This window comes from Pyxicephalus adspersus, chromosome 1, assembly GCF_032062135.1.
Source record: "Pyxicephalus adspersus chromosome 1, UCB_Pads_2.0, whole genome shotgun sequence".
Classification (NCBI taxonomy): domain Eukaryota; kingdom Metazoa; phylum Chordata; class Amphibia; order Anura; family Pyxicephalidae; genus Pyxicephalus; species Pyxicephalus adspersus.
The window spans coordinates 29,963,046-29,981,831 of NC_092858.1; the positions used below are offsets into that span (position 1 = coordinate 29,963,046).

Here is an 18,786-nt window from a genome sequence, read left to right on the forward strand (position 1 = left end):
AGGAGAAACTTTCTTGCTTGAATACTTTTTAAAGTGCTTTCCAATAACAACATATTTACAGGTGTATTCCTCTTAAAATTCAGGGTTCGGGTATGAAGCAGTGTGCAGAACAGGACATTCATTAAAAATAATAGCTTATAGATATGTTGGCAGTTCTTGAATTTCACACTACTAGGACTTCCTACTAGATGTAAGGATGCCACATATGTAGACTAAATGATAAAATTATTGTGGACTTTTTTTTATTAGTCATTTTGAAAAGCCTGTTTGTAATATTATTGGAATGTTTCATTACACTAAAGTTGGTGGCATCACTTGCATATATTTGGTCCTCACTAAGAGCTTCAGTATCGTATATCGTGCAATAACCTTGCTATAGTTATGTATATATAACTAATGTGTTCTTATTTTAGCTGCTTTGGTTGTTTACTTTAATGTCCTAAAAATCAACAATTACGCTAGCAGAATGACCCAAAGAGAACATTAAGTGTAACAGAACAATTATTGTGAAGCCTTGTAAGCATCACACATGTGATAAGTCAGACGTCCATGTCTTATCAAATCTATTTTACGATCTCAATCTTCAGACGTCAGATTGTGACTTTGATCCGTGCAGATTTCTGTCCTCAGACAAGGTCAGCTGGCACACTAGACAATCGGCGCTACTGCGGCAAGGAGAGCCTTGCAGAATTATAAAGTCATCCAGTGAACAGCACTGATCTGTTTTTCCCCCTTTAGTGTCATTGCCGAAAAAAAAACATTTCAATGAGCACAAAGCATTTTACACATCCAGTCCCCAGCATCCCTCTTATTTATTGGTAATATATAAGAAGTTTTGTTCAGCAGCTTTTCTGTAAATTTAAAGAGTACGGAAGTAAACATTCCATTAGTTATATGTGTCGGGTAGTCTCACGGGACTAATGATGCCTAAAGCAAATGAAGCGCTTACAACCTAAATATGACTTGTCATAAACATAATGTCATGAACCAAACATGTTTTAGGGTGAATATGTGCAATGTTTATTTTGTAGATTCACAAGTATTTCACACATTTCAAAACTAATGTCAAGCTTAAAGCTGAACTCCATGTGTAAATACAAATGAAATATATATATATATATAGACTTTACCTTCAAAATGTAACCATGTTTAGCCAGTCTTCTGAGTGGGACAACAGAGAGCCACATTGGTCAGGTCATATCTTTCTGTTACCTCTTCATGGAAACAAGGGCCCATTGTTAGGGAGAGAGCATTGTGCAAGGTAATTCAACCCGATTGGCTCAAAAATCTGTCTTTTCCCACTGTGTAGAGAAAACTAAAACATGAAGGCATATATTAAGGTGTAATGTATTTTAGTATGTGATTGAATGATTCTGCCCTACTTGCTTTAATACGCTTGTGATGTTTAAATATTTGTGACGTGTTTTGACATATCGTGTTGTTTTACCTGGTCACTGCTTTTCTCATACAGGGCAAAGAAAAAGAGACACTAAAAACTCCCCTTGGCAGGAAATACTTTCCTTTTCCTTCTCCCTGCCATTTTGAACAAATGGAGAGTGGGCTAACACCACCAAGTTTCATATGTACTAGTCTGAGCTCCCAAAGTGCTATGCACACATTTCACTGCATTGGCCCAATCACAAGGCATCCAAAGCTGTCACAAGTATGGACACCCATACCCAAAATATCAGGTTTTTCATACCTGTCCTGGCAGACAAAGTTTGGTGAAAGCAGGGTAAGGAAATATTGTGATCCTGGGCACAGGGAACATAAACTGTATGTCTTCCCAAATAAAAGAAAATCATATTCCACATTTCTCTCTCAGAAATCTAGCAGGTGTCTTATTTTATGTAGTGAGATGACAACATGGCACCTATTCTGCACTGAACTCTCAAGCATGGTTGTCAACCCTGGCCAGTTATCCTCTATGCAGAACATCTCCCCTCTAGAGTTTTTTTTCTGTTGCCCCTTTAATAGTGAACCTGACAAGGATTCCAATGTAGCAGAGGCACTATGTTGTCATCTCAGACTGACAGGAACAGGAAGATAAGATCATACTGGATTTCTGACCGATTACCATGTACTCTATAATTGTACATTATCATTATTAATATTAAAGATTATATTTATATAACGCCCACATATTTTGCAGTGCTGTACATAACATTTATAAACAAACATTGAGTAATGCTCATAAATTTTAAGTTGTGCTAATTTCTCTAATTTACCTTTGACTGACCCTTTTATTTTGGCATTATTTTAAAGATATCTGTATTTAGAGAAATACAGAGGCCTTCATTGCTGACCTCTCCTTTAAAATATGCTGATCCATTTTCTTTATTATTTTCTGAGTCATTGGCCAAGAGCAAGTATCACATCAAGATTTCTGCGTTTATCATCTACATGCTTGTTCTGTGTCAGTTACTGAAAATATTAAGCACAGAGACACCCAGGGAACTTGCATTTGTAGAAGCAATGTCGGCCTAATATACCTCTCAGTATTGATTAATAAACATATGTCATGCTCAGCGTACAGTTGATCACGTTTCTTGCAGCATGTTGCAGTGTGAATTGTTCTCGGAGTAATAAGTAGTTATTAAGCTGACAGGATTTTTATGCGGTGTCCTGCGGTACAGCTCCTGTTTGCCTGCTGGCAGTGAGATGGACATGGTTGGATCGTGACGCAAAGCTCCCCGTGTTATGGACCTGTGCCAGGCTTGGCATTGTCCCAATAATATAAAAAGCACTCCTAATTTTCTCCAAGAGATGACTGTTCTGAATGCAGAAGGACATTGGCACTGAAGGAGTGGTGCCAATGTCCTTCTGTGGTACATATACTCATAATCTTACCTCTACAAACCTAAGATTAGACATCTTTTTTTTTTTTTTTACACTTCAAATCCTAATACTTTATTCTGCACATTTTGGTCAATACCATTCATGGTGTTGCTTATACAGCATCATCAGTGTATTATTAATCTTTATTTACACAGCACTGTACAACTAACAGATGAAAAATCTGCATAATAGATAAATGCAAACAATGATGCAGTAAAAGGAAAGACCCTGCCTAATGGTTTACCATTTAGGTTCATGGTGGCTAATTAGTGTTGGGTTAAGAGACAGATGATGGGTAGGAATGTTCGTAAAGGTGGAGTTTAAGGGCTGTTTTAAATGTGTGGAAAGTAGGAACAAGATTTAAACAAGCAAGGGATTTCCAGAGAGTGGGGACAGTTCTAGAACAGTCTTGGAGCCATGCATGGTAAGAGGGAATGAGTGAGGAAGTCATTATTAGGTCATTGGAGACGTAGAGGGCAGCTAGGGGTGTATTTGTGTATCAGGTCAGAAAGATTGGTGGAACAAGAGCCGTGGAGTGATTTAAAAGCAGAGCATGTGAGCTTAAATTGAATTAGTGAAATGGAAGCCAGTGTAGGGATTTGCAAAGAGAGGTAACAGTTACAGAGTGAAGGTTATATAGGAATATATTAATATTATTATTATTATTATTATTATTAATAAACAGGATTTATATAGCGCCAACATATTAGGCAGCGCTGTACATTTAATAGGGGTTGCAGACAGATACAGACAGTGACACAAGAGGAGGAGAGGACCCCGCCCCGTCCAATCTAGGAGGTGGGGGAAGTAACACAATAGGAGGGGAGATATGTAGACAAAAGAAAACGGGTAGGCAAGTTTGAAAAGATGGGTTTTCAGTGCTCTTTTAAATGAGCCAAAAGAAGGAGCAAGCCGAATAGGATGTAGAAGACCATTCCAGAGAGTCGGGGCAGCTCTAGAACAAGTCTTGTAGTTGTCCATGTGAGGAGGATATTAGTGGGGAAAACGTTAGTAGGTCTAATATAAGGTCCTATAAAAGTCTAACTGCAGCATTCATAGGTTGTAGAGGGAAGGAGTCTGGTTAGTGGAATGCCAGAGAAGAGGATGTTGGGGTAGTTGAGACATAAGGACCTGTACCAGGCGTTTGGTGTTCCCCAGGAACAGGAAGATTGTATTTTGGAGATGATGTGCAGATGGATTTGGCAGGATCTAGACATGTTCTGAATATGGGGAATGAGGAAGAGTGCAGAATCAAAGGTGACATAAAAGACAACGTACCTGTAGGACCAGATAACTGTGTCAATAACATTTACAAAGGTAACAGGGAAAGATTTTGAAGTGCTTTGTTTTATAATTATGTCTTTGAATGTACTAACCCACCATACTTTGGTCTTGTAATTTGGTGTTTCAGAAAACTGTATATTAACACCTAATGTAGACATCTTGCCATATCTCACATTCAGAAATCTTGACGTTGGACTAAATAATATGAAACTCTACTTTTAGCCCAGAGTTAGAATAAAACCATAGGGCCTATATCAATTTGCAATGTTTTAGAAAAAATTCAAAATTTGCTGCAGGAGCTGATGACCTTAACTTTTCTTTCTTCTGACCTACATTTAACTTGGCTCTTGTAGACTTGTATGGGGAGAGGAGCATAAAAATTCCACTGATGTATGCTCTACATTTTGACACATTAAGATTGAAACCGATCCATCCTGTAAAAGAGATTACCTACAATCAGGCCGTGCATGTTAAGTAGTCATTCTTTGTGTTACAAGTACTAAGGGTAACCACTACTGAAGAGTTTGATAGCTGATCCAACATCGGCCTGCATATCGCTACAGAGCAGTGGTCGCCAACCAGTGGTCCGCAGGAAAATGTTTGTGGTCCACAGAAAAATGTATACATTATTTCCAATTTTTATGTTTTATTAACAAACAACAACAAAATACTAATACTAATAACAAAAATATTATAATCTTTTATTCTGTATGAAAATTTTCACTTCAGTATTGTTTCGACTTTTACATATTAGCATTTGTGATCTCTGGATACAAGTTAGACTGAGGAGGCATTTTACTTAAACACATTTGCAGTGTTTATGTGATGGTAGTAGTAGTTAGCTGTTTTTTGTTTTTTTATTCTCTGATGTGGATCTGTTACTGAATACACTGTAGTATTTGTCTTGTGCATCATTGAGGAAAGGCAAATTGGGCAGGTTTGAGATTCATTCATTTTATACTCAGATTTAAAGCAATGTAGCAGTTTTGAGAATTTATGTTGAATACACCGCAAAAACATTGTCAGGTGCTGCAGCACTTTATGAGAGTGATCAGAGGTATTTGTGGGGCGTGGGGGCAATGGAGATTGGTTTCTGTCTTATTTGACCAGGTGAGTGGTCCCTATGTAGTGCGCACTTTTTAGTTTGATGGTCCATGGGAATTGCAGAAGGAATCCTGGGTCAACATGTATGAGCCAGACACCTTTTACAATGTTACTAAGGAATGACAGATAATGGTAAAAACACAAAGATTCAGATGTTCAGCATCTGTATTCTGGCTTGAAAACAACAGTCTCCAGCTGTGGGCCTCACAGCACTATGTCACCAGCTTGTTTTGAGGCTCACCAGCCCAGGTGGACTTTTATGAAGTAAAGCCAGAGATCTGGAATATGTGGTAAGATGCCCAGAGGACCTCATCAACATGCATTTATTCATCCTAAGCAATTACACAGCCATTCTTGTTGTAATGGCATTTCATGTACGCATCTCTGCTGCTGATATGTATATCAGTCTGAAAGCTCTTTGACTACCAATGTTATTGCTACAAAGGAATGCTCTAATCCTCAGTCAGCGCTGGAGGGGAGGCTGTGTACAACAAAGTTCCAGTACATGATATCCAGTCATGCTGTTTATATCTGCTTTAAAATCATATTCAATAAAATTACTTTTATGCAGTGGAGTAGTAGTTGTGTTTAATTCTTTTACAAAAATACAACTTTTTCTGTTCTCATTTTCTGAGACAATTATAATAAATTTGACTTTGAGGTTCTTAAATTTTATTGTTCACGGTCTTAAAAAAAAAAAACCTACCACTTTGCTCAAATTCTGTTACTAGCTGACACAGTAATCACAGGCAGGGGTGGTGGACCCTCACCGGCCTGCTTAGCAGGGACATGTGCGAGGTGCAGAATATAAGAAACCGGCTTCCCTGCTTCAACAGCACACCCTGCAAAAAGTGATTGCAAAAAGACAGGTTACTCTCTCCCGTACAAGCAGGGGCTGGTAATTGCCGATTGGATAGGACCAATGCATAGTACAAGAGCAAAAGGCAAGAGAGTAGTCAGACGAAGCAAGGTCAAGGCAGGTGGCAATGAAAACTAGTCAAAGCCTGGGTCAGTCTACCAAAGAGTCAGGATCAGGAAATGCAGACAGGAACCTGGAAGCAGGACCTAGAAGAACTTTCTCTTCAGGCAACAACCTGTTGCCAATTACTTTCTTAAATAGGGGAGGTCACATGGACAAATGGAGATCATGTGACCAGCAGTTAACAGAACCCACTAGTACAGAGAGTGCTGGAGCAGAGGCGGCTCAGGTGGAGCTCACACTTACACCAGCAGTTGTAGCTTGTCTGTGGAAAATTCTGGGGTTATCTGGGGTAAAAGGGCAGCTCTCATGAGTCACATGATTCCAGACCAGGAGGTAACCAGTGGATAGGGTTACGGGGCAAAGCTGCTGCTGGTGGTTGTAGAGGAGTGCAAGCAGGTGATACGGTTGAGGGCACAGATGCCCTGAACTTGAAGGAATCCGTGACACTAGCCCACCACCCAGCAACCTATATTTTTTTTTTCTTGACTACTCTCTTGCTCTTTAACAGCTGTTGCAAATTGGCAGAGTGCTTTTAAGTTGAACTAAACTTGGAACATACTTCAAATATTCAAACAGAGATTATCTTCAATGAAAACTGCATTTCAAAAGGATGTTTGGAACCAGTGTTCTAGGCAGCTATGGGTATCTTAACTTTTCTTGTTAGTCTCCCTGGACTATGCTCCTTCCACTTTTTAAGTCTCCTTGTTGGTTGTTTATGTGATGAACCTAAAGAACAGCTCTTCAGGTGGGAAGGGAGATGCCAAAAGGACAAGATCTGCTTGAAAACTCAGTAGCTTAGTTATCTGGGCAGGTTGAATACTCATCAAAATTTTAGTAAACTGCTGTGTTTATCATATCATCAGATAATTATTAAATGGCTTCTTCCGCTTTGTTTACTGGGTGCTCTCTGCAACCTCACATGGAATGATTTAAAGCAGACCAAAAGAAAAAAATGTATCTTACCTTTACTTTTGAAAAGCCCGGATCCATGTACAATCCACATCAAGCTTGTACTGTGCTCTCTTGGCTTATTTTTTAATTCCAGGCCTCAACATTCTGTCCAGTGCCACAATCATTTTTTTTTTTTTTCCCCGGGTTGTTCTTAACATCTGATCTCGCATTGTGCAGGAGTGACTCCCGCCGCCGGGGTATATAGGGAACATTTACCCTCTCCTCTGGAGCAGAGGGAATTCCCTTCAGGGAGCCACAGCAAGAGGAGGCTCAAGAGCCGCATGCGGCTCAGGTAGTTTGTTCCGGCTTATCCTGGCCAGAAGCGTTAGGTCGGAACAAACTACCAGCTGCACCGTATCTTGCCTAAAGGCCAAAGTTTGCCGACCTCTGCTCTAAATGTAAAAAAAAAAAAAATTTGCTTATCCAAAATGTGCTTATCACACTGCACATGCCTGCAGTCATGCTGTTTACATCTGCTAATAACACATTCCTGATCTCAGGCATGCGCAGAAGGAGCAGCCCACAGCTTCCTGGGATATGTGACACAAGTATCCCAGGGGCTCGAGTTTCCCATTCAGTCTTTAGGGGACCTAATCAAAAAAGTAAGAAAAAGGATTGCCACCCTTTTACAGAATGTTGAAAATGATAGTTCTGCCCTAAATTACCAGGGAGTTGGATGTTCCTACATAACAAATGCAATTTGGAAAAATACACCCTATGGTAGAAATAAAGCATGTTTTAGCCAAAATTTTGACTTTGGTAAATAGGCTGTATTTGTGCAAAAATTTATTCTGACTACTGTAACATTCTCCTCTCTGGTGTTCCACTAACCCGGCTCTCTCCTCTACAATCTATTATGAAAGCTGCAGCCAGACTCATCCATCCTTCCCTCCGCTCCTCTTCTGCTGCATTTCTTTTTATTTTTATTAATTGCCATCCATTTCACCTGAGAATGAAATTCAAGCTCCTGTGCTTTCAAATCCCTACACAGTTCTTGTCCCACTTACCTTTCTGACCTGATAAAAAAATACTCCTCTAGATGGGCTCTTCGTTCCTTCAATGACCTAATACTGACTTCCTCACTCATAACCCCATTACATGCATGGCTCCAAGACTTTTCTAGAGCTGCCCCAGCTCTCTGGAATGTGAATAGGACTCCTCATCCTATTTGTCTTGCTCCTACTTTCTGCTCATTTAAAAGAGCACTCAAATCCCCTTTTTGCAAACTTGCCTACCCATCCTCTTCTGTCAGATCTCCCCTGCTATTGTGTGTGACTTTCCCCACCTCCTAGATTGTAAGCTCTTCTGGGCAGGGCCCTCTCCTCTTCATGTGTCACTGTATCTGTCTGTCATTTGCAACTCCTAATTACAGTACACCGCTGCAGAATATGTTGACCCTTTATAAATCCTGTTCATTAATAATAATACATTCTGTGCATTTTACCTTCTGTACTCTTCTTCTCAGGGATTTCCTATACCTCAGCACTTTGTAAACTCAAATGAGCTTAAGGTGGATCAATTTTCTTTAATCTTGCTACTGCTACTCCTTCATCTATCGGTTGTGATAAGCAGGCTCAGTGTCTTATAGTGAGGTGCAGGTGGGAATGGGCCAACACTTTTTTGCAGAAACCTCTGGTGAGAGAGACTGCATTGCATTCTGGTGGCTACTTTACCTACTTTAGAAAAGGAAAATTAATTTTTAAAACAATAACTAGACATGCTTTGCAGTAGTTTCTATTTTTTTTTTTTAGATGTATTTTAATTAGGTTAATGCACCACAGAACCGCAGAACTTAAACTAAAAGCAAGTCTCTATTATTTTGTGGAGAGAATGAAATTCCATACCCACATAAACACGCAGCATGGTGTACTGACTTGCTATAAACAGCGTGGGCTATATGTTCTGGCATCTGGTTTATAACTTTAGTACTTTTGTCAGTGGGGAAGAGTATCCACTTGATCCACATTACACATCTGTAGTATATCAGGCAAGTGTTCTGCATACATTTCACTCCTCGGACAAAGCAGGATTTGGGGGTCTATACCCCTAAGGAAACTTGTGGTTTAAGTTTTTGGTAGATGCTAAAGAGATAAAAGGAATGCTGTATTCTTCACAGTGTTGGTTTTTAAATCTAAACTTGGGCAAACTGCTAAATACACAGCAAAATTTCCTGCCAAAAATTAGTATTTCTTACTATCCAGTTCTGAGATTTTTGTAGCTCTGCCACAAAGCACATCCCTCATAGGAACCGCAAGATGCATGAACGAGTGCTGTAAATACAGCACCGTTCTGCTGTATGGAGAGGGGAGGGGGAGAGCGACGGAGCGGCACCCTGCTGCGCGCTCTCCCCCTTCCCTTGCATTAGGATCGCTCATCGTTCACCGTCCGTGGATCCGCCAGGACGGATCCACGGACGATGAACGACCTGGGCTGTACACATGCCAGATTCTCGCCCGATATCTGGCCGATGCCGATTATCGGGCATGAAAAATTTGACGTGTGTATGCAGCTTTACAAACGAATCTCACTCTCTCCTTTTAGAATACTCCCTGCACTGTAGAACAACTGATTGATTGGCTCCTTGTCCTGACATTACCAGGTTCCGACTGTCACCAACATTTATTGGCAGTATTAGAGAAGCAGACATTATTAATACACAAAGTAGCACAGCAGCATCATTATAGAAATAAACTAAAAATTGTTGACTGTTAAATCAACAGTGAAACATATTCCTAGCTGTATGTATGTTGGTGATATATATTTGTAAGATCCCTATGGTAACAGAAATTTGAAAAATGAACAATCCTAAAAAGCAATAATGTTAAAAGAAAGTTGTATCTCTTCTTATTAAAAGTAGAATTGAACCTTTTTATACTCGCCAATCCCACCCTTTGCAGGGTGCCACCACCTTTTTGCTTCTTCACTTAATCCTTACAATCTTCGGCCATCTTAATTGGCTGAGCTGGGATGACATACCTCCCATGCAGGCGCATTGGAGTTCATTAGGCCCCGGAAAATACAGAGGAAGCCCGGATTGTCAGGTATTGTGGCAATGAAAGCTCAGCATGTGCATACATTAAGAATGAAGGTCAAGATAGTGAACCATCATTGTATGTGATGTGTATTACTACACATAATTGGCAAAACACTGTTTGAAAGTGCCATTTTTAAAAATCATTATTTTCATGAAAGAACCTTTAATATGTTTGTGAAAGAGAAAAAAACTATTCACTTATATTTGCACTATGTTTGTGAAAGAGAATAAAGCTATTCACTTATATTTGCACTATAAGTTAAAACAGAGATTACCTATACTTTACTGCACTATTTATAGCCACATTTATTAGATTACATAGTATGTTTCCTGGGAACCACTAATATTCATGACCTGACCATCAACCATATATACTCAAATATAGACTTAGATTTTTCTTATTTTTATTTTTTTGGTTCTCGAAAATGCCATTGGAAAAAGAATCCCAGTTTAAGCTTTGGTAACACCACTTGATGATTCTGTGTCCTCATGTAAAGTGTGTAACAAATTTGTGCCATTCAATATATTATTACAGTTTGTTGCACATTTTTATTGAGGACACAGAGCCATCTATTGGTGGACAACAGTAGAGTACAAACTCTCATTTAAGAGCAATCTTTTATAAAAAAAAAATATATATATATATTTTTTTTTTTTTGTTTGTTCCTGCTAAGTACTAAGGGCAAACTGTAAGAACAGTCAGGTAGCAAGAATACCTAATTATCACCATAATAGGAGTTAGAGTCTGAAATGCAATTATTAATAAATAGCCTAATAATAATAATATTAGAAATATAGATGTCTAATCCATTAATGAAATTCATGAATGAAACCTAGGCCAAAATCCACTGATCATTATACCAGCCATGGTTACCTCCACTTGATAGTATCAAAGTCCTATTACCATGTCTGAGGGTACCAATGTCCCAGCTCCAACCCTTTCATGCATGGTGTCTAAAATTATATACAAGCATTTTATTTTCATGGTAGTGACATTCAGAAGTGCTTTCATTCTGAACCCCTTCACAGCACGTTCTATGTATAATTCTAATCCGTCCTGATCATTCCAAGTACATGACTGTATGACTGTCCTTACTCATGTTAATTAACTTATATTTTTTTATCAGGTAAATTGCTTTTCCCGCATTACATTTTCCATGTGCATGGTTAGCCTGCTAACGCCCCACTTTAATTGTTTCTTTTAACTTTTATCACATAGAAAGTTTTTCTCCTTGTACAGCCGGAGTCATGAACTGAAATGCAGGAGAGGTCAGGTGCCAAGTGAACAGTCTGATGCTTCATGTGATTACCAGACACTGTTTATTACTTATGTAAATAGCAGCAATCTGCCTCCTGGCACAGAGTATCCTCCCACTTCATTGCCAGTCTGTGCACCTATTAACAGTTTATTGCTCTTAGCTTTAAAACCCAATCTTTGTAGTGACCTAATGAATAAAAAGTAACGTCTACCAGTAGTGTGTACAGTGTTTTGTTGCTTTTGCTCCTGACTTGTTTAGGAACAGCTAGCAAAGAATAAGTGTCAGTTCAGACTTTGGCTGAACTAATGCAGTTGTATTATGATAGAACATGGCAGACCACATTGTGCTTTGTGGTGCACAGCTTTGCTAAAAATACTACCTGCACTATTTTTGTGCAGTTGGTATGTTAATGCACTACATGGATGTAAATAAGCTCTAAATCAAAGTCACCTTATTTACTCTGAAAATCAAATATATATATTTATATAGAGCAATTCCTGTTCTGCTGCATTTACCTACTGTTCAAGTCAAAGGAGACAAATTTTAATGTCTGACTTTCTACTGATTCTGATTTTATTGTACACAAGCCCTACTTTCCTAGGTAACTATCTCTATGAATGGCACCAGCAAGGCCTGCAAACCTTGGCTGGCCAGCACAGATATTAATATAATATTATAATTAGTACTATTGCCTCCAGCTGCACCAGTGGCCCCTCAGACCATTTTGTACAGTAAACTGAACTCTTTTGCAAGTTGTTGGTTAGTCAAAGGTTAGTAGTTAGGTTAAAGTTAGGACTAAAGTTTTATGTATAGGTGTATCGACTTCACCTTATTTTAATGATATCTTCAAACATTGGTTTTCCGCTTACCTTCTGTCTCAGTGACCGGGGGACAAAAGCAACAAAAACTCAACAGGAAGGCGTATACCTCACTATTGTATCCAATACTGAAAAATATTGACTTTTTATGTACAATTGTAAGGCTTTATTGAGACTATATTTGGGAATAGTATTATGGTTGGTTTACTACATTATCGTACAAACAAAATTGTTTTAGGAAAAAGGAGGATTGTACTAATCTGTTTGAAGAAATAATCCTAATGAAATTTAGTCTAAGTTTAGAAATAATGCCAGGCTTCACAAAGGACTAAACATTTAATAATTAATAAAACAATGCAGGGTATGCTAACCATGAAAATTTGTCAGGACGTTATGCTACCTGTGGTACCTAAGAAGTAGTTAAGAAAAACAATTGCACCTTGTGCTGGTAATAAAACTACTGAGCAGCATAACAATGTTCACTCTTCCTCTTTATATTTTTATTCTTGTGCCCAGTCTGCACTGGGTTAATTTAGAAGCAATTTTTTATACCCTTTACGTGCTACTTGCTGAAGTGAAGAGCTTAAGAAAATCTGGCTCTGCTTTTATTAGGAGTCTTAAAGATCAAAAAACACTTCTTTTTTAGTAGATCTCAAAACCTTTGATGGAATTTTGGCTTCCACCATGTAGTACATTTTTTTCCTTAGCGTGCCTCCACCTATCTGAAATATTCCATGCTTTGTTTATATTGCTATGAAGGAGCAAACCAGCCACCAGCTACACACATTTAATGTTACAGGCAGAGGGCCACTTCTCCAAACCAGCCGAGCTGCTCTTAAATATTATCATGTTCAGATAACGTCAGAGGAGCCTGTGGCTAGATTGGGTAAAATCAGCCGATAAGCGTAACTAACAAAACATCACCGAGTGCAGCTGATTCAGCCGTGATTTGCCACGGGCAGAAGTGGTTTCATGTCAGATCTTATTGTGTAGTTTGAAATGTTTTTCCATGATCTATCACGCTTTAACACAAATATGGGGAACAAGGCTGACATCAGAGCTTGGAATGACATTAGGTTAAATTATGTTAGTATACACTCCGAAACATCCATCACTTACTTATAGTTAAAAGGCTTAATTCCGATAGTGAATCTCAGGGTAACGGAGTCAGGGTAAGGAGGAAATCATCAGAGATGAATGTAGTGATAATATGAAACCTAATGTTCTCTAGGGTGAAAGAAAGTTGAACATCATACTAAGATTACTTACACTAGGGGGGACTTATTTCTGTCAGCATGCCACAACATGGTACCAGCCTTTTTTTCTTTCTTTTTCGTTTTATACTTTGGCAATGTCCAAAAAAAAAAAGTTGAGCTGTAAGTGAAGATTGTTGTGGCTCACTCAGCTTTTTCTATCCCTTGGTACAAGAGGTATATTAGAGGTACCCTCTATGTTTCCTTTTTCTGTTCTCCTCAACTCTCTCATTTGTTTGAGTTGCTTACTCACATTCTGTTCAGAGGGAGCAGGACCTTCTCCTTATCTGTATGGTGTTTGGCAGGTGTATGGACCTGGGAATTTAAGGAAGGCTTTCCCACCACCTAATATATTTGGTTTTACCATCTTCCAAATCTACAATATTCTTTTTCTGGGGTGAACTTACACAAAATGTCTTGAGAGTATATAGGCATGTTTGCAGGAAAAGTAAAGATAAACTTGTATTTGTGCCATATTTTGCCCAGGGTAATCTTAATACAAAAAATGTATTTCTTTCCTAAATATAATACAGTAGGAATAAGTACATTTATGGCACAAGATGCAGATCTAGGAACTAAAAGATCAGTCATTATTGTATTAAAAAGATTTTAAAAATACCATAAAGTCAACAATTTGATACACAGTGGCCTAGCAAATAAATTAAATGGAACTAAACATCTTTTTTTAGTGGTCAGGACAGGAAGATTTATGCTTTCATTGAAATAATATCTGGTGATCCTTCCATGAAGATCCCTGTTTGTGGTGTTAGTGACTAAAATAAATTGTATTGCCTTACCATTACAAGCATATTTTCTGGTATATACTGTATGTCTTATAGATTTATTGTTGTTGTTTTTTTTCTAGGTAAGGCCAACAACAGAGTCCTGACGAAAAAGGTATGAACATTCAAATCTACGTAGAATGCTTGTAATACACTTTTTCCTTACATAAATATTTATAATACTCACATCATCTTAAAATCAGATGTGAGGAAGGAAATGCCTGATGTTGCTTCCATACCGCCCTAGTAAATAGTGGTTGACTAAACACTGAAACATGAGAAGAATGTCATATTTCCTATGCCATTTCATTTGGCTGACATAATACTCATATAATTGTGGCCTGATATTCTTTGCATATATCCCATTTGACTGTGGCTTGTGTTTAATGACGTAATGTTTATGCTATTATAACACTTGATATTTGTCTAGTATCTCAAAAAATTAGGAGAACAATGCCTCTGTGAAGCTTCTCCTTTATTTAGGTCATGCTTTAGCTCAAGGATGGGCAAAATTTTGGTCCAAGGGCCAATGAGTTTTACAATTTGACAGATGGGCCAGCCCTGTATTAAATGGATGGAAAGTGTTTTGTATGAACTGATATAAGTTACGTGTAAATTTACTTAAAAAAGGAAAAACAATTCTAATTACATTTAATTTCAGTGAGAACAGTGGTGTTGGTCACCCTTTTGGTCCACCCTGTGGACAATTTTCTTTATCAATATTTGATGGGCCAGATTAAAAAGCCCAAAGGCCATGGTTTGCCCATGCCTGCTATTGCTAGTAGTAGATAATAACACTCAGCTGGACTTGTTCTGTGATAGCTTAGATATTTCATAGCTTATGGAGGATGCGTCTTCAGTACTAAAGTCTGTCAACTTTAAGTTCATTGGTCCCAATTGCAACAGCTATAACCCTACCTCCTCAAATTCTTCCTGAAGAAAAGTGACTCACCTAAGAATCTGCCTGTTAGCCATATCCAAGGATGGCTTCTGTGTAAGAAATGGACTTCTTGTATAGGGGCATCCAGTCAGGGCCTTGGACAGAAAGATCTGGTTCTTTTCCATGCCTAACAGATGTGGGATCAAGGCAGTGACTCCAGGAGAGAAGGAGTATTAGGTGGTAGGGTGAAAAGTTAGACATTTGTGATAGCAGGTATATTAAGGGCCAGGGATTTTTTTTTTTTGGAAGAAAGACTTAATGAAACATTATATTACATGTTTAGTAACCAGGATATGATTAATGTATGCATAATATCACTAGTTGGGCACATTTGGATTTCCATCAACCACCATTGCAGAGTAATTGTGTTTTTGATTAAATCGCCTTATATTATCATATACTTAATTCACAAAGCTAGGCAGTGACATGTCAACATGTCCCAAGAGTACCTCCTTTAAAAAAATGATATTTGCCAATCAGAGTGCGCCTTAAATATAAATACTTATCCTTGTCTTTATAGTTTTGCAGTTGAGCCTAATATGTTTCAATGGCGTTTTTACTACCGTGTTTCCCCGATGATAAGTGTACTGTAGTCTTCTTCATGGGTAAATAAGGCATCCCCCTGAAAATAAGCCCTAGAGCATATTTTGGCCTTCAAAAAAAAATAAGACAGTGTCTTATCATCGGGGAAACAGGGTAGTAGATAAATAATGTGAAAGCTGTCAGCATTCCTCTCATCTACCTTGTAAGGGATTCATGACTGACACAGAAAATCCAGATTTGCAGTGGGACCACCACTGTCCCAATGGTCACTTTAGGGTTCATATATTGCACACCTGTTGTGTTGGGGAACGGAAAATATTTATTTGCCACCACCTGCTCTCTAATGTAAATTCAATTGTTTCTAAAGGAGTTTGATGGCATGCTTACCCAGGCCGCTAAAGCAAAACCAGGTGCAACGTTGTTCAGAGATTTAGGTGATAAAGGTAAGGTCTGCTTTTTCTTACGTAATTTTTCTAATGTTAACTACACGAGCGTTCTAATCAATGGTAACTTCACACATTTGTTAAAAAATATATATTTTATATCATTTTTTTAACTACGTATAAAACATTTTTAATATAAACAAATAATAAAAAAAAATCTTGTTCAGGTGTAGTTGCTGACTATGGACAACAATGGTATCCACCCTTGTGAATACTGTAATTCCAGTGCCAACAACACTTATCAAGAAACAAGCCAGTAAGGGCAACATTAACAATACCTGTTCTGTGTTAGTGACTGTACATAAAAATGGGGGTATATATATATATATATATATATGTGTGTGTGTGTGTGTGTGTGTGTTTTGTTTTAATGTTTTAAAATAGTGCAATTAAAGTTCAATTACACAGCTAGCAATCCACTCTATATACTGTACATATATGTACTGTATAAACTGTACATATATAAACAGTACATGTATGTACAGTAAAACTGACTGTCAAAATGTCATTTTATGTAACCATTCACCCTTTGCTTGTCTGCAATTACAGTTACTCGTGAGGTGCATAGTAACACATTACCATTATCTTCTACTGAATCTGGGTTAACACTTTTCACTGTGGGCAATATTCCAAAACTTGCGCGTCATTGATTCCTTATGACGTTCTACACAAGTGCATTGCAGTGCACCATAAGACAACTTGCAATAATGCAAATAAAGAGTTTAAAAAGGGATTTTGTCACTAAATTAAAAATATAAAACATACCATATGCAGAACGTTTATAATTGGGGTAATGAAACTGGAGAAAAAATAGTCACCTATACATATGTGCAGTCACAACTATCTACCTACTGTTTTAAATTGTACCTGTGCCTAGAAACCCTACAAATATATGAATATGTAAACATACAATTTACAAGCAGTAAAATAGCCCCAGGACATTTGGTTTCTGATCTTTCTAGGGGCTCTTAATCTACTTTTTTTGCATATTTAAATCCTTAGTATTCATTAAGTTTCTGACATCTTAGAAACACCTGCTGGTTGTTTACATCTTATCTATTACTTCTATGTCTTTTATTAGCAATATAGAGAAAGCAGGCAAAGAGACTGTTTATAACAGGCATTATAAGGTTCCAACTCCTGCCATATATCTTTTCTCTAATTAATTGCTGATGTCCCTGCAAACATTTTTTTGAAAGTCAGGTTTACCTTACAGCTAGGTATGCTCTCTTTGTGACAGTTCTTGGAAACTGGCTATTCTGACACCAGACTGGAGATACAGGGTCTATGTGTACTACATATATGCTGGTATTGGGTTTTAAACATGGCTCCCTTGTTAGACCAGGGTGGTTGTCAGTGTTACCAATGCATGATACTTCTTAGGGAGGCAGCTATGAGGGTAAACGCTCTGTGGCAGGACTAGTAAGTTCACAGGAGTCATGATACCAATATATCTGCAGTATCCCATCTGCCATTTAATTCATTCTTTGTCTTTTCTATCGTTAGAGCCAATTTTATATTTTGTCTTTTTAGGGGTAACTGATTTCTCCAAATTTCCTAATAAAATGCCATCGGACTAATATACAATAAATTTTGATTATTTTTCTATTCAAATAAGCAGTGTCATGTACTGAATTGAAATAGTTAAAGTACAAATGGCTGTAAATGGCCATGTAACAGAATAGTCTTTCATTTTTTCTGAAAGGTTATCTTTTGTTCCCCTTTCTGCGTACATCTGTGCATATTTAAATTTCACACTCAGAAAGGTCACAAATTAGTCAGCATTCTATAGATAAGTGCAGTTTCAGCTTACAGGCGGCTAATCCTGTAATTATAAAATATATCTGATGGGCAATTTATTTCCCAGTGTGAAAACACCCTTTCTCCTGCTGTAAAAATGTAAATCTTTAGAAGCTATAGTGTTGCAGTATATACGGTTTGCAGTTATTCTATATTTTTATAGAACTAGTAGTCAACCATGACAAACTTTGTGAGGTTGCATTTAGCATGATGTGTAGCTAACATGGCCCATCATGTACTCAGTTTGGAAAAATTCCAGCCTATTCTGTACAGCACATGCAGTTTATGTTCATTAATATAATTGTATATATGGCTTTTTTGCTGGGTACACTTCTATACCCATGTTAGAAAGTTTACAATCAGAAAAGGCTAATTTGCCATGATGCAACACATCAACATTTCTTTTTATATAAGCTCTTCATGTTGCGTGTAGTGATAGCTGATATGATGGGCCTGATTTATTAAAGCTCTCCAAGACTGGTGAAGATGCACTATTATGGGTGAACCTGGGTGATCCAGAAGATCTGATCTATACCCTGTGAGGTTATTAGTACAAAAAAAGCCAATCAACTGTACTTTTATGGGAAGCAAGAAATAAAAGGATGTAGCAACTATTTTTTATTTTAATTGTATATTTTTGTTTTGAATTAGGCCAAATGTCCACTATGCCAGTGCCCACCTACTCTCCCATCGCAGGTCTGAGCCAGGAGATGTGATCCGCGACTCTGGCTAGTGCGCCCTCCCAGCGGGGTCCT

General features: G+C 38.0%; 1 protein-coding gene across 1 annotated transcript in view; it reads left to right on the forward strand.

Annotated features, from left to right (window-relative positions):
- The window catches only part of MICU2 (mitochondrial calcium uptake 2), a 175,622-nt gene that overhangs the window by 108,807 nt on the left and 48,029 nt on the right, over positions 1 to 18,786 (forward strand). Inside the window, exons 3-4 of the mRNA XM_072404980.1 lie at positions 14,389 to 14,420; positions 16,156 to 16,231. Of these exons, the coding sequence (XP_072261081.1) occupies positions 14,389 to 14,420; positions 16,156 to 16,231 (108 nt within the window). The remainder of the gene's footprint in view (positions 1 to 14,388; positions 14,421 to 16,155; positions 16,232 to 18,786) is intronic.